The 13150-nt window shown below is 37.0% G+C and overlaps 4 protein-coding genes across 4 annotated transcripts; 3 read left to right on the top strand and 1 right to left on the bottom strand.

Annotated features, from left to right (window-relative positions):
• Positions 1–2214: 2214 nt before the first annotated feature.
• Positions 2215–4059, bottom strand: BRETT_003747 (uncharacterized protein; the record flags this gene model as incomplete). The annotated part of the gene is made up of 1 exon (XM_041282252.1): positions 2215–4059. One exon carries the CDS (start codon positions 4057–4059, stop codon positions 2215–2217), a length of 1845 nt encoding a protein of 614 aa, XP_041136091.1.
• An 893-nt stretch (positions 4060–4952) lies between these two features.
• On the top strand, positions 4953–5801 carry BRETT_003746 (uncharacterized protein; the record flags this gene model as incomplete). Its single annotated transcript, XM_041282251.1, has 1 exon — positions 4953–5801. The coding sequence occupies one exon, from the start codon at positions 4953–4955 to the stop codon at positions 5799–5801; it is 849 nt and encodes a 282-aa protein (XP_041136090.1).
• A 666-nt stretch (positions 5802–6467) lies between these two features.
• BRETT_003745 (uncharacterized protein) lies at positions 6468–8839 on the top strand (the record flags this gene model as incomplete). The annotated part of the gene is made up of 6 exons (XM_041282250.1): positions 6468–6569; positions 6657–6954; positions 7023–7093; positions 7614–7629; positions 7856–7870; positions 8271–8839. 6 exons carry the CDS (start codon positions 6468–6470, stop codon positions 8837–8839), a joined length of 1071 nt encoding a protein of 356 aa, XP_041136089.1.
• Positions 8840–11648: 2809 nt separating this feature from the next.
• Positions 11649–12596, top strand: AAC3 (ADP/ATP carrier protein aac3; the record flags this gene model as incomplete). Its single annotated transcript, XM_041282249.1, has 1 exon — positions 11649–12596. The coding sequence occupies one exon, from the start codon at positions 11649–11651 to the stop codon at positions 12594–12596; it is 948 nt and encodes a 315-aa protein (XP_041136088.1).
• Positions 12597–13150: the final 554 nt, after the last annotated feature.

Here is a 13150-nt window from a genome sequence, read left to right as displayed (position 1 = left end):
TTTGTTTCAAAGTCTCGTTCGTGAATAACTCCTCTTCGTCAGAGACGGAGTCATATTTCTGTTCTGCAAAGTTAGCACAGACCTGCTCATAACCATAGTCCTTTAGAGCACTTCTAAGCTCACTTAAGTAGCGAATGAACACCATAGGACTACATTGTCCATCTTCGTCCCGCAAAAAATGAATAGCAGGGACAACACTTTCCTTAACCGTCTTTCTGATTTTCTCAGGGTCAAGACGCTTAACAGCGAGATCCTGATGAATCAACTTCAAAGTTTCATTAGTATTGGTTATAGCCCTAACAAGGCTACGAAGAAGTTCTGATGATTGAGAAGATTCGGTTGAATTGGAAGCTGAGTACATGTTGGTAAATTGAACAGTAGTGCCTGATAATATTTGCAAGTAGTTGAGAAGATTTTGCAATTGTAAATCTGTGAATTTTAGAGGTATTAGGCTAGATCTTAATCCTAGGTAGCACAAAAGTATTATGCAACTAAGAAAAATCCTCTGTCGACCTAAATTGACCAATGAGAAATTTTCCCACACGGTGCAATAAAACCGTATGAAAAATTTGTTAGTGAAAATTCCCTGGAAAGGGTTAATTCTCGCCGATCCGAAATGAAAGAGTATTTGAAAAACTAATAGTGTCGCGAACCACAATTCTTATGCAAAACTGAGTATCCTGTCTGTGACGCCATGTCAGAGTATATAAATCCCGTGTGACATTTGTATCTACTTAATTGCTCACATATCTCTGTGCCGTAGCACTACCGAGCGCGCAGATGCCCAAGGTTATGAACGGGATTGGCCATATAGTTCGGATATAGAAAAGACTTCTGTTGCATAGAATGACCCCCATAACAAAATAGGGTCCTTACGAACACGTTTGTAATCCAGCGAGAACCCGAAGGTTACTCTTGGTTTCAGCTGAAGGTTCACTTCAAGATGGATTTCCTTATATGAATATGTATTGCAAATTACACAATAAAGTCGTCGTCCCTTCTAAGAGACACATAGTATATAAGGAAAAAGTAGTACATACATATAAGAGATATTTTTCCGCAGAAGTGGAATAGGTCATTCTCAGCCGAAAGTAGATTAGGGAGAAATTTATTTCACAGGAAAAATTTCCCCGCGAATTATTTCTTCTATCTGTCTGAACATTAATTTGATTCACATATTATAAATCAAATACCAGTTGAACCTTTATGCGTTATTAACATATGAAACATTATTATAACTCATAGGTTCCGACAATTTACCTTCCCTTCCGAGTAAGTTGTGTATATATAATGAACTGAATTCGAGCTTTAAATTTTAGCGTTATTACGTGGATACAAACATTTTTACAAATTACTTATTGGAACACTTTTCTCAAAAGCGGAGGATTGATAATAAAGAATAATAATATTCGCTCATCAACAGAATATAGCAACAGTAATACTGCATGATTTGAAGGTATATTGTGATGTTAGACAGGAAATCTTCGTGTACTTTCTTTTACGGCACATGCACAAATAGGACAAATCTTTAATAATATATATTTTGGGATCATTAATACATAAAGCAAACATTCCATTCGGTATTACCATTCAATACTTCATGAAGCATAATAAATATCGAAGGATCTATTACAAATTATTGTAGCTATATATCTTTAGAAGTACATAGAACCACTTCCAAGGCAATAACCGAGATTACCACACCTAATGTGAGTTCTGTTTTAGACAATAACCGTGGAAGATCACAAGAATCCCATTAGAATAACAACCTTGTTGAATGACTTAGGGTATGGTATCCCTGTTGAACATGTATCTTTACGCAGAATTCCTAAATGTAATGTAAAAAAGATTCGAAGGTAATTTAAAACATGATTTTCAATTGCCATCCAAGTGCATGCTCTTGCATTTGCCTAACATATTTTTAGTCAGCATTAAAAAATCACAAAAAGTAAATCAACTATAGTATGTAACGGGAATGGAAACGAACATATACACAATTACTATGCTACAGCGAGTTCCATTGAATGCCATTTCTTCATAACTGAGCAGAGCAGCATTAGTATTTAATCCGTCGTATAAATTAGTTTTACAGGTTAGAAAAAATTGTGACATTTGATTAAAAAAAAATTGCCATGTCTAACTGACCTATTCATAATACACACATTCAATTAATGACACTTGAAAATTGAGTTTAAATCTGCTAAAACTTCTAAATTAATCAATATTAATTTTGATCTTTTTTGTAGAACGCAAAAATATTGTCTCATTCGCCTGTTCGAATATTGTGAAGGATCGGTCCTCAAAAGAATTCTTCACAATTGCATCGACGTTAGGCTTACTACCGCTTATCATATGCCTTAAACTTATATCACATAGACAATCAGGAAGGCTGTAAAGGAACATTGCTGCACAATCGGTATGCCCTGATTCCACCTGATAGTCTTGAAGTTCATCCGACTGTTTTTCAACCTGCTCTTTTGAATATCCAATATATACATATAGTTTCCTAAATCTTGGAACTGTTACGAGTTCCAACTTGGTTAATGAAGTAGGGAGGTCACATAGTTCCAGAGCATTAACACATTGAAGACTTAATACTTTGAGATTGCATGGCCATCTATTTAAATTTATTATTTGATTAATGGCTGAATCACAGAGATTATTCAATAACAACGACATGATCTGCTGGCAGTCTGACAGAAAATGATCGTTCCTTATAGTAAGACACTTTATGGATGAAATTGCCAATACTCTTAAAGATGGTGGCAAACTTTGAATAATAAGTGATGCACACGATGAAGCAGTGAACTCTTTTAATTTGCTAGCATAATTAAAATCAATGATCATAGGATATGTGCTTGAAATATTGCTCAACGAGAGTTTCCTTAACGATAATGGAATACTTTTGAGATCAAAACCGATGACAGAGTGTGCCAATTTCAATGCCTTAATACTGTCAGGAAAAACAAGCGGTTCTCCGTAGGTACAATGTGCTAATTTTAAAGACTCAAGTCCGGACAAATTTGAGAAGTTACAAGAAATAGCAGAACCTAAATGCCTAATGACAAGAGACCTCAAATTTACATTTCGAAGAACAACCTTCTGGGCTATCTTATGATTCACCAATGAAGAAACTCGAAGAGAAACCAAATTAGATAATCGGTTTAATTGTTGTAGATCTGTGAGAATGTTTCGTGGGTTTACACCAAATGCTAAATCGAGAGTGTGACATTTGCATTCGTTGATGATATCACATAAGGAGTCTTCCATCGAAGTTAAGTACATGTATTGTAATTCAACCATCAAAGAAGACTGCCCATCATTTGAAAGCTGCCTATACTTAGAGTATATGCTTATAAATGAGGCAAAAATATCATGACCACAAGTAAGCCTCTGCTTAACATCAGGTGAAATAGATAGAATAAGCTTTTCCACTTTCGGGTTATAACGCTGGATGTTGAACAACCATTTTGAGAATGTCTTCAAACTAGTGACCGCAGGATCATCAATAACAATATTTAGTACTTTTAAATTGTTCATTGCCACCAATTCGTTAAGAAAAAGTAAATCCTTACGATATCTGTATGCCACTTTTACTATTTTTGGACCAAATATTCGTTTACCGTACAATTCGACAACATCGAGATCGAAGATCTCAATATGCTGAACTTTTGTCGCAATGAAATACACCAATGATGGATGTACAGCAACAATATCAGACAAAACCATGTCACTATGCGGCTTTATAACCAGTGTTGTTAAGCTTGGATAACGGTCGAACAAATTGGAGTAATGCGATAAGATATTTGAATCCAAATTTGAGGACACATATCCAGAGTCAGAGATGTAAATTGTCACTACCTTGACATATTTTCTTAATAAAGATTTGAACGAATCTTTACCATGAAGGCCATCAAAAATCTTATATAATCTTGTATCCCTGCAATACGAAAATGTAAAGAAGTATTTAAAGATATTCTTCTGGATTTTTAATGGCAGAAGGTGGAGCAAATCCACAAGATCGCTCACAGGAATATCATCATTATAAAGATGTGTCATATATCTGCTTGACTATTATAAACCATGCTTCTGGAAGAAATTCAGCGGATATAAGGTTATAGAAAATGATGAGATCGCTGTACAGGGAAGCGTTAACTCATCAAATATATATATTTTTTTTCCTTCTATTAATTGAGCTATTATTATTGGAACTATTTTTAGTGGAAGAGGTCATATGTTGGACAAATGATGGAGCCAGAAGAATCGAAAATCGATCTCTTTAATTCGCAAGTAAATATGAAATACACTTTGCTGCACTAAAGATGGTAAATAGACAGATGCTATATTCCAACGAAATAAATGGCGCCATTAATGATGTAACAAACAGCTACATAGAGACTAAAATAAAATGTAAAGAACAAGCTCATAGAATAACTATAAAATTCAAGATTAACCGGCAACTTTGGTTCAAACACTCACCGTACCCATTCAGAGTATTTAGATGCCGATGAACAAAAATATGAATGCATCAGCAGAACAAAGTGCATTCAAAGCACCTTGTGCACTTTATTTATGCCCTTGATAATGCAGCTTCATTTCTAGCTATTTTTTTGAGGGATTTGTAGCGCTCGATTTTCTTCCGCGTCTGTCATTATACATCTATACACGCGCAATTATTGATCGTATCATACAATTGCTGTTTTTCCATTGCCGATATACTTTTTTTTTGTTCACCCCAAGTTATAAAAGGTATATTACAAAACGGTACAATCCAGGCAAAGTCGTAGGAAGCTCGGACCGAGATACAAGGAGTACATCTTCAGTTACTGAGACCTTCCAATTGGCCGTCTGAGACTAAGAAGAATAGATAAGACCAATATTAATACAGAACCGACCTTTTTGAGGAACTATTTTAACAGCTCTTGTGATACGCCCATAATTATTTTGATAGAATGGCAACAGAACAACAAAACATTTTGGATACAAAACTCGAGCTACTGTTCGTGACAGGAGATCGTGTCCATTTACAGCTAGACAAAGAACTGCTCTCAGAATGTGGATTCCATGAGGACAGCTTTCAGATGTTCAGAGTTGGAGATTTGAGACAGTATATATTCGATCGTTGGAAAGAGCTAGTTTCAGAAAGAGAGAGTCATGGTTCAGAATCGCAGGAGGACATTACGAATAGGCCAGAGAATGTAGAGAGAGTGCAACTTCTACATTTAGGAAGACGTCTTGACCCGAATGTGCTTTTGAAGGATTTAAATTTAAAACTTTCGCACGTGTTACACATAGTTGTAAAACCAAATGGACTGGATGAAGCTGGACTTCAGGATAAAAGTAGGTTTGATCATTTTGCGTCGCAATTCATTAGAACCAGAACGAGTGGAAACAGAAGAGGATCATCATCCAATACACCTGTGCCAAAATTTGTTTCCTCCGTGGCACATAAGGGATTGGATATGTCTCAGAGACTACAGGGTTCAACAGTACCAGAACATGTGAAGGGCAAACGGAAGGGATCTCTTGCAACGTCCAGTATATCAGAAATACCCTCCAAATTTTCCGAGATTAGCCCAGAGAGAGGAAGCTCTGAGAGAAAAAGTTCTGACGAAACTCAGAAGGAGAATAAAATCAATAAAGCAGCTAGTGCGAACATTAAATCGCATGAATCCAGCCAAATAGTTACGTCATCATCTAATCAAGCATCTGAAGTCAGAATTCAACCACATGACAGTAATATGGATACTTCTAGAACAAATCCGCCTTCAGATGGTGGTGGATGCTGCATCATCATGTAATATGGCTGGATTTTATTACCCGCTGCTTTTCCATCCTCTTTCCGCTATTTTATTTCGCCATCCCATTGATAGACACTTATAAATGCCATCTTTGAGTTTTATTCTCTTTCCTTCTCTTCCTTTCTAGCACATTTTCAGCATTTTTAATTTTTTTTTCATCCACTTCACCATACTTACTAAGTTTTCCTTTGATCTTTTATAATTTATGATTTTATCATAACTTCTGGCTCAATTTTACAATACTCTAGAGTGAAGAATAAGATTGAAAATAACAAAACGTATATTATATGCAATTGTAGAAATATCTTGCTCGTATTGTTAGAATTCTGACTAGTTCAGGGTCCGGTCCTGGACCCATCGCTTGCGGGATGATTCCGTTTCTGGAACTACTGCGTACTAACTCGCTTAATTAAAATCAAAAAATAGAAGTTAAGAAAACAAACGCGGACGCGCTGTTCAGTATGCGGCGAAAGAAAGAGGAAAGATTAAATTCATTTACACATACATCGGATATCTGATAACCACACTATCTGCATACTTACAACAAGCCTAGTATACAAACTACCCTACCAGATATATGCATTCTAGAAGCAATTTATATCCTTTATCTGGTTACGCTCTCGCTATTAACTAAAAATCGTTGATATAACATCAAGTATCAATAAAATGCCCATGGCATCTGAAACGGCGGCTTTGTCCTCATTCGAGAACACAGTTACACATGTATGTGCACACTGTGATTATGATTACCATGTATCAGGGTTTACGGTACGCATATTTTGTACCATCAAATATTGTTGTCTCCCAATAATATCAATTACTAACATTTGTGACAATATTTTCACCCTTTTACAGTTTACAGTTGGTCATTATCTAGAAAGAATACAATCAGATAAACATTACAAAGTGAAGCATATAACATCATCAGCAGAGTTTGATATGGAAACATTTCAGAAGATTCTTAAAAAGGTCAAGATACCGGATAATTGCCTTGACCATATATCATATAAGAGATGCTTCAAAATTACAGAGCTTGAAACAGAAATAAACATTCTCTTGAATACTTCGGATCCGGAAAAACAAGTTGATATGCTGGTCATTGAAGACTTATGCGATCTTTTTAACTTCGATTTTTTCAAGGATGATACCAGGGGTAAGTATATTTATCACATAATTGCCGTGCTTGAGAACATTATATTAACACCGGCCAACTTATTATAGCGAGTGCACACATAGTAATCATATTTAGAAAGCTTCGAAAGCTTGCACAAATCAAAGGGATCTCAGTGATTGTAAGTATGACTAAATCGTAAGAATCCTGGGTCATAGATATACTAACAAATAAAACCAAACCTAATTAGCTTTATGAACGAAATATAGGTATAACATACAACTCCAGACATATTGATGGATACGTCCAAACGTTGTACGATAACGAAGTTACTTTGGAACAGACGAAAATGAACGACCTTAGCGTAAAATTTTCGAGCACATTACCTGGAAAAAGAGACCAGATTACAGCGATATCTTATACTTAAATATACTTTCTGGCTTGAGAATTTATAGATTAATATAGAGCAGAGTTGCAATCTTGTCGATAGACGGGACGGGACTTCATCACAAACTGCGTAACGCTAAAAAATAACAAACCGTACACCAAAATGCATAAGATGAACACTTTTTACCACACCTCACACCTCGCGAAGGATGACCCGTATTTTCGAAAAATCAGCCCCGATAGGAGATTCATAACTCCTCTAATAACCAGCATTCGCGACTCTCTAAAAGTTGAAGCCGGGTCGAAAACTAAAGGCGGTTGAGATTCGCGGTAGATATTTTTCTTGGTCAGTGCTACGGGGAATTTTTTTCATGGACCTTTTTTTTTCACGATTTTTTTAAACTTTTTTTTTTGCAAGTGCTCATACCCCAAAATACTACAGATTCATAATACATCTGCTTCTGCTTATACCTGTATTGGAACACTTAGCGCTTAATTAGCTGTTCATCTTCATCTATTAACTATAAAAGATCAACAATGAGCACATTCCAACCAGTTGTCGTTATTGATGGTAAGTTAAACGAAATACAGAACTGTCATTTTGATTACCAGCTTAAACATTTATTGAAGTCAAATATTTCACCTAATGATTTAGAAAACATATGTGAACAAGAAATTATACACCAGATACACTAATCATATGAATATAAAACAATCTGATAGAAGACATGTCATACTTTTAATACTTTTTCCAGAGAATAGTTGAACTTAAAAAAAGTTGCATTTATTGGTCAACACGGCACATAAACTTTACCGCAATCTAATGTTCACTGAGAGTATAAGATGAGACTAGGGTAGTAGAGAAAGTTTGCTATGAAAAAAAAGATACGCTGATGATCAAAATAGAACAAGCTTAGAAATAACCAAATTTTGACAAGGGTAAATACTAACAGTATATATTTGTTTTGCAGGTAAGGGTCATCTTCTCGGAAGATTGGCATCAGTTGTCGCCAAGGAGTTGTTGAACGGTCAGAAGGTCGTTGTCGTCAGATGTGAGCAGTTGAACGTCTCTGGTGAACTTTTCAGAAACAAGTTGAAGTACCACGACTACTTGAGAAAGAAGACTAGTTTCAACCGTCTCAGAGGTCCATTCCACTTCAGGGCACCATCCAGAATTTTCTACAAGGCCGTCAAGGGCATGATTCCACACAAGACTGCCAGAGGTGAGGCTGCGTTGGAGAGACTTAAGGTCTTTGATGGTATTCCAGCTCCATACGACAGAAAGAAGAGAGTTGTTGTTCCTCAGGCATTGAGAATCTTCAGATTGAAGGGAGGAAGAAAGTACACCACCATAGGAAAGTTGTCTGCCTCCTTCGGCTGGAAATACGAGCCAGTTGTTGAGAAATTGGAGAACAAACGTAAGGCTAGATCCCACGAGTACTACGTTGCCAAGAAGGCTGCTGCCAAGAAGTTGGCTGCTGCCAAGGCTTCTGTTGTTGACACCGAGGCTGCTAAGAAGTTGGCTACTTTGGGATATTAAGTGGATTAGCTTTTGGGGAGTTGTATTGTGATGGACTCTTAACCCTTAACGATAATACAATGATGGGTTGAAGAGTTAGCTGGGTTCTTGAGGATCTGCTTCTGAAATGTAGTATGTGTGGTATATCTTTCGCTTTAGTCGAGGAGTTACTGCACACTTTATTCAGACATATATCTGGTCCTTGGTTCTATAATAAAATTGCAAAGTACTGTTTTAGTTGATATTTGTATGAATAAAAGTAGTTATAGTATTACATGTGTGCTACAAGATATAATTTATTTGCCGGAGGAAGTACTTGTGCGCATGGAGAGAAGTAATTGTAAAACTTGAAAATAGGAAGAGCAGTAGAACATTCTCGATCACTAACATTGTGGCTTAATCCTTGTTATTGAAGTTAAGCAGCTTACCCGAAAGTTACTTTAGGACGCGGACCGACTCAACTGATCCAGATTAAAAATCTATTGAACTGGTGTTCTAACCTTTAGTGACAAAATAAAAATTATAATTTGATGAATATGCTGTAATAACAACAGTTCGAAATGCCATACTTCTCGCTGAATTTAAAAGACACAATTTAATAAACTAGATGTTAAGTGAATTTTTTAGGGCTTTTGACCATCGATTACAAAATTATCAACAGTTTGAAGATAATAGATACAACATAAAATGAGAGGGGGGATCAAGCTTAGTCTCCTCCAATAGGACTTGTCCACCGAAACATGAAAAGAGGACTCTGAACACAGTGCTAATGTCCTTAATCGCTAGATATCGATCTGAACGCTTAGGTTTTAATCAATGATTTCAGGTATATATAGGAACAGAGCTAAAACTATAATCTTAATAGGAATTTTAAAGAAACAGTGCAGCCTAAAGCCCAACTGCATGAAAATACCAGTAACCGAGTAAAGAAAGACTCAACGGCTAAAACGGAGATTTCGAATCCGAAAACCAGCTTATCGTAAAGAGTAGATACTTATTTTAGTAGGAACGAGTAATCGCACAATAAGTGATCCAAGAGTGAACGGGAAAATAGTGGGAGCAAAAAAAAAAAAAGAAAGGGAAGGGAAAAACTCCATTGATATACCAAAAACATGGAGTAAAATTATCCGTCGCTTCTCCACAGCAAAGAGCGCGGAGAAGACTTAAAATTCTAATGGGGGTACAATGAGGTTAAGAATTGAAAAGCGTGGGGTGATACTACGCGATGCCACCATGAAAACAGACGGACCTAAGTGGGAGCACAACCTTGGTACTGTAAATATATTTTTGAATTATTGGAAAGGAACAATCCCACGGAAGGGGCTGGAGCTTTATAACAAAATAAGTAACACAGACAGCTTAACTTCGGAGACAGAAAGACAAAGACACTATAAATTGGTTAAACAGTGCCGTTTTTTACTTGTTAGGATAGTAATAACTTTATGTAGATATATTAAAACGGACTTTCGGGTCGAAACGTTGTCCACAAAACTCGGTCGGAAAACATAAATAAATTTATAGAGTTTAGAAGATGAAGGTGGAAAAGGCGGGAAAAAAAGCGATTAGTTTCGGCAATATCTGTGAAGATAAAAAAACTGGTGGCAGAAAAGTGGACCAATCAGAGAAAGAGTATTGGAACAAAGCCAAAGCTGGGAAATAAATTAAATTAGTAAGAGCAGTGGAAACAATGCAGCGTTATTTAATAAGGATAACAATAGACGGGAAGTGCTGGACGGGGAAAAATACAAAGGAAAATGAGAACTGCAGCAGATATGGCAAGTTCGAAGTTGCGGGAAAACCAATGGAAATAAAGGTAAAGCATAGGACGAATAATCGAAATCGGAGTTACTTGAGCAGTGGGTACAACACCAATAGAGATGATAATAGAATAAAACAAGAAATTATTGGTGGCATCAAAGAAGCAAAACAAAGCATTTTGACGCGTTACAATTTAGAGAAAAAAAAAGTTGAGGTGCCGAAATAGATCTGTATTCTTCTGAGAATGGATACTTAACATCTGGTATTACCGACAGAAAGAGAAAAAAAAGGCTGAAACGATTTTACATACCGATAAATAAATCAGATATGGAAAACTTTTTGTTCCGGGTGGCTGAACATTTTAACAACAGGAACATATATGGTGTATCGGTGGGATTAGGAAAAGTTGAAAGGATCAAGAATTGGTTAGATGCTGGCTAAGAAAAAGGTTATGAATCAGTACTATGCTCTATGTGATAAGAGAAAGGGGAAAAGATAGGTAGGCAGGGGGCCGGCTTACCTTTTTCAAGACTCTTCTCAGTGAAATCAGCTTTTTCCCATATATTAACAGCAAAAGACGAATAATAAGTAAGGAAATTTGAAAGGAAGGAGTGTCGAAAGGCCAAAGAAAAAGAAACGAGAAGTGAACGCGAAATATAAGGTTGTATTTAATGGCTTTAAGCGGCAAACCGACCTTGCCAAAATTTTTTACCAGTTCCATATTTCACCTCTTTTTATTAGGTAATGTCTCCTCAATTATCCATCCGACAAAGCAAAAATCAAGAAAAAAATTTTAATCTTTTTTTTTTTTTAATTTTTAATTCGACGTTCTCGCTTTATCCTAAGGGGGATCTTTTTTTTGTAATTGCGGCATTTTATATAGTGACAACGTTTCGCAATATTTTATTTTTTCTGTTAGGTTTTCTTAGAGGTACAACGCCAGTTTATTCTCCTTTTCCTCCCCTCTTTTCCTTCTTTCTTTTCACTTCCTCGCCTTTTTTTTGCCCGTCGTCCTTTTCTATCTATTAGCTTTTGTAGATATCCAAAGCACATATAATATTCTCCAGTCAAGATGTCCACTGAAAAGAAAACCACAGAGGCAGCCCCACAAGCCGGATCCAGTAACTTCTGGGTTGATTTCTTGATGGGTGGTGTTTCCGCCGCAGTTGCTAAGACAGCTGCTGCTCCTATTGAGAGAGTCAAGTTGTTAATGCAAAACCAGGATGAGATGATCAAGCACGGTACCCTTGAACACAGATACACGGGTATTGGTAACTGTTTCAAGAGAACCTTCCAGGAGGAGGGTTTGATCTCCTTCTGGAGAGGTAACACTGCTAATGTTATCAGATACTTCCCAACTCAGGCTTTGAACTTTGCCTTCAAGGACAAGATTAAGAGAATGTTTGGTTTCAAGAAGGAGGATGGTTACTGGAGATGGTTTGGTGGTAACTTGGCTTCCGGTGCTGCCGCTGGTGCCCTTGGTTTGTTCTTTGTTTACTCTTTGGATTATGCAAGAACTAGATTGGCTAACGATGCCAAGAAGGCTTCCGGTGCTGGAGAGAGAGAGTTCAACGGTTTGGTCGATGTCTACAGAAAGACTTTGAAGACAGACGGTATTGCTGGTTTGTACAGAGGTTTCGTTCCTTCCGTTTGCGGTATCATTGTCTACAGAGGTTTGTACTTCGGTTTGTACGATTCCCTCAAGCCTGTCGTTTTGATTGGACCATTGCAGACTTCCTTCCTTGCCTCATTCTTGTTGGGTTGGGTTGTTACTACCACTGCTTCTACCATTTCTTACCCAATTGATACTATCAGAAGAAGAATGATGATGACCTCTGGTCAGGCCGTCAAGTACAACGGTGCTGCTGACTGTGCCCGCCAGATCATCCAGAAGGAGGGTGCCAGATCCTTGTTCAAGGGTTGCGGTGCTAACATCTTGAGGGGTGTTGCCGGTGCCGGTGTTATCTCCTTGTACGATCAGTTACAGTTGCTCCTTTTCGGTAAGAAGTTCAAGAAATAAGTGCTTTGACTTTTCTGAGCTTTTCTTGTCTCCTAAGTGTTATTGGCCTGCGCCAGACATGATTTTGAGTGAAGAGCTTTCGTTACAGTTTACATCAGCTTATTCTTTTACTTGCTTGTGTTAAAGATCTGATGCAGATGTTCTGCGTCTCTTTCTTTCTTTCTCCTGTCTTTTCTTTTATATATTCTTGGACTTGACGATATATAATGTCTTGTACATTGCTATTATTATCAATTTCCACTTTTTCTGAAGAGCTGATGGTACTGCTGCCCTTATATATTCATACTCTACAGCTGTTCACGCTTGTTCAATACTCTTATATATTCAGTATTCTTATTCCAGAATGATGAAATTTTGTATATGGTGCACTTACTGTGCTTGGTATTCGTACTGGATCTTATAACACCTATTTGCATTCGTCTTTGATTCTTTTTATTGGGTTCGCTTGTGGGAGACATAAATTAACGATAACCAGATAGATAGGAAGAGACAAATGGTTATGATTCAATGTGAAGGGGTAGAGAATACCACAACAATGCTCGGTACGAAAATGT

Source organism: Brettanomyces bruxellensis, chromosome 6, assembly GCF_011074885.1.
Source record: "Brettanomyces bruxellensis chromosome 6, complete sequence".
Lineage (NCBI taxonomy): Eukaryota > Fungi > Ascomycota > Pichiomycetes > Pichiales > Pichiaceae > Brettanomyces > Brettanomyces bruxellensis.
The sequence above is the reverse complement of the archived record's forward strand: the minus strand, read 5'-3'. Positions and strand labels throughout refer to the sequence as shown.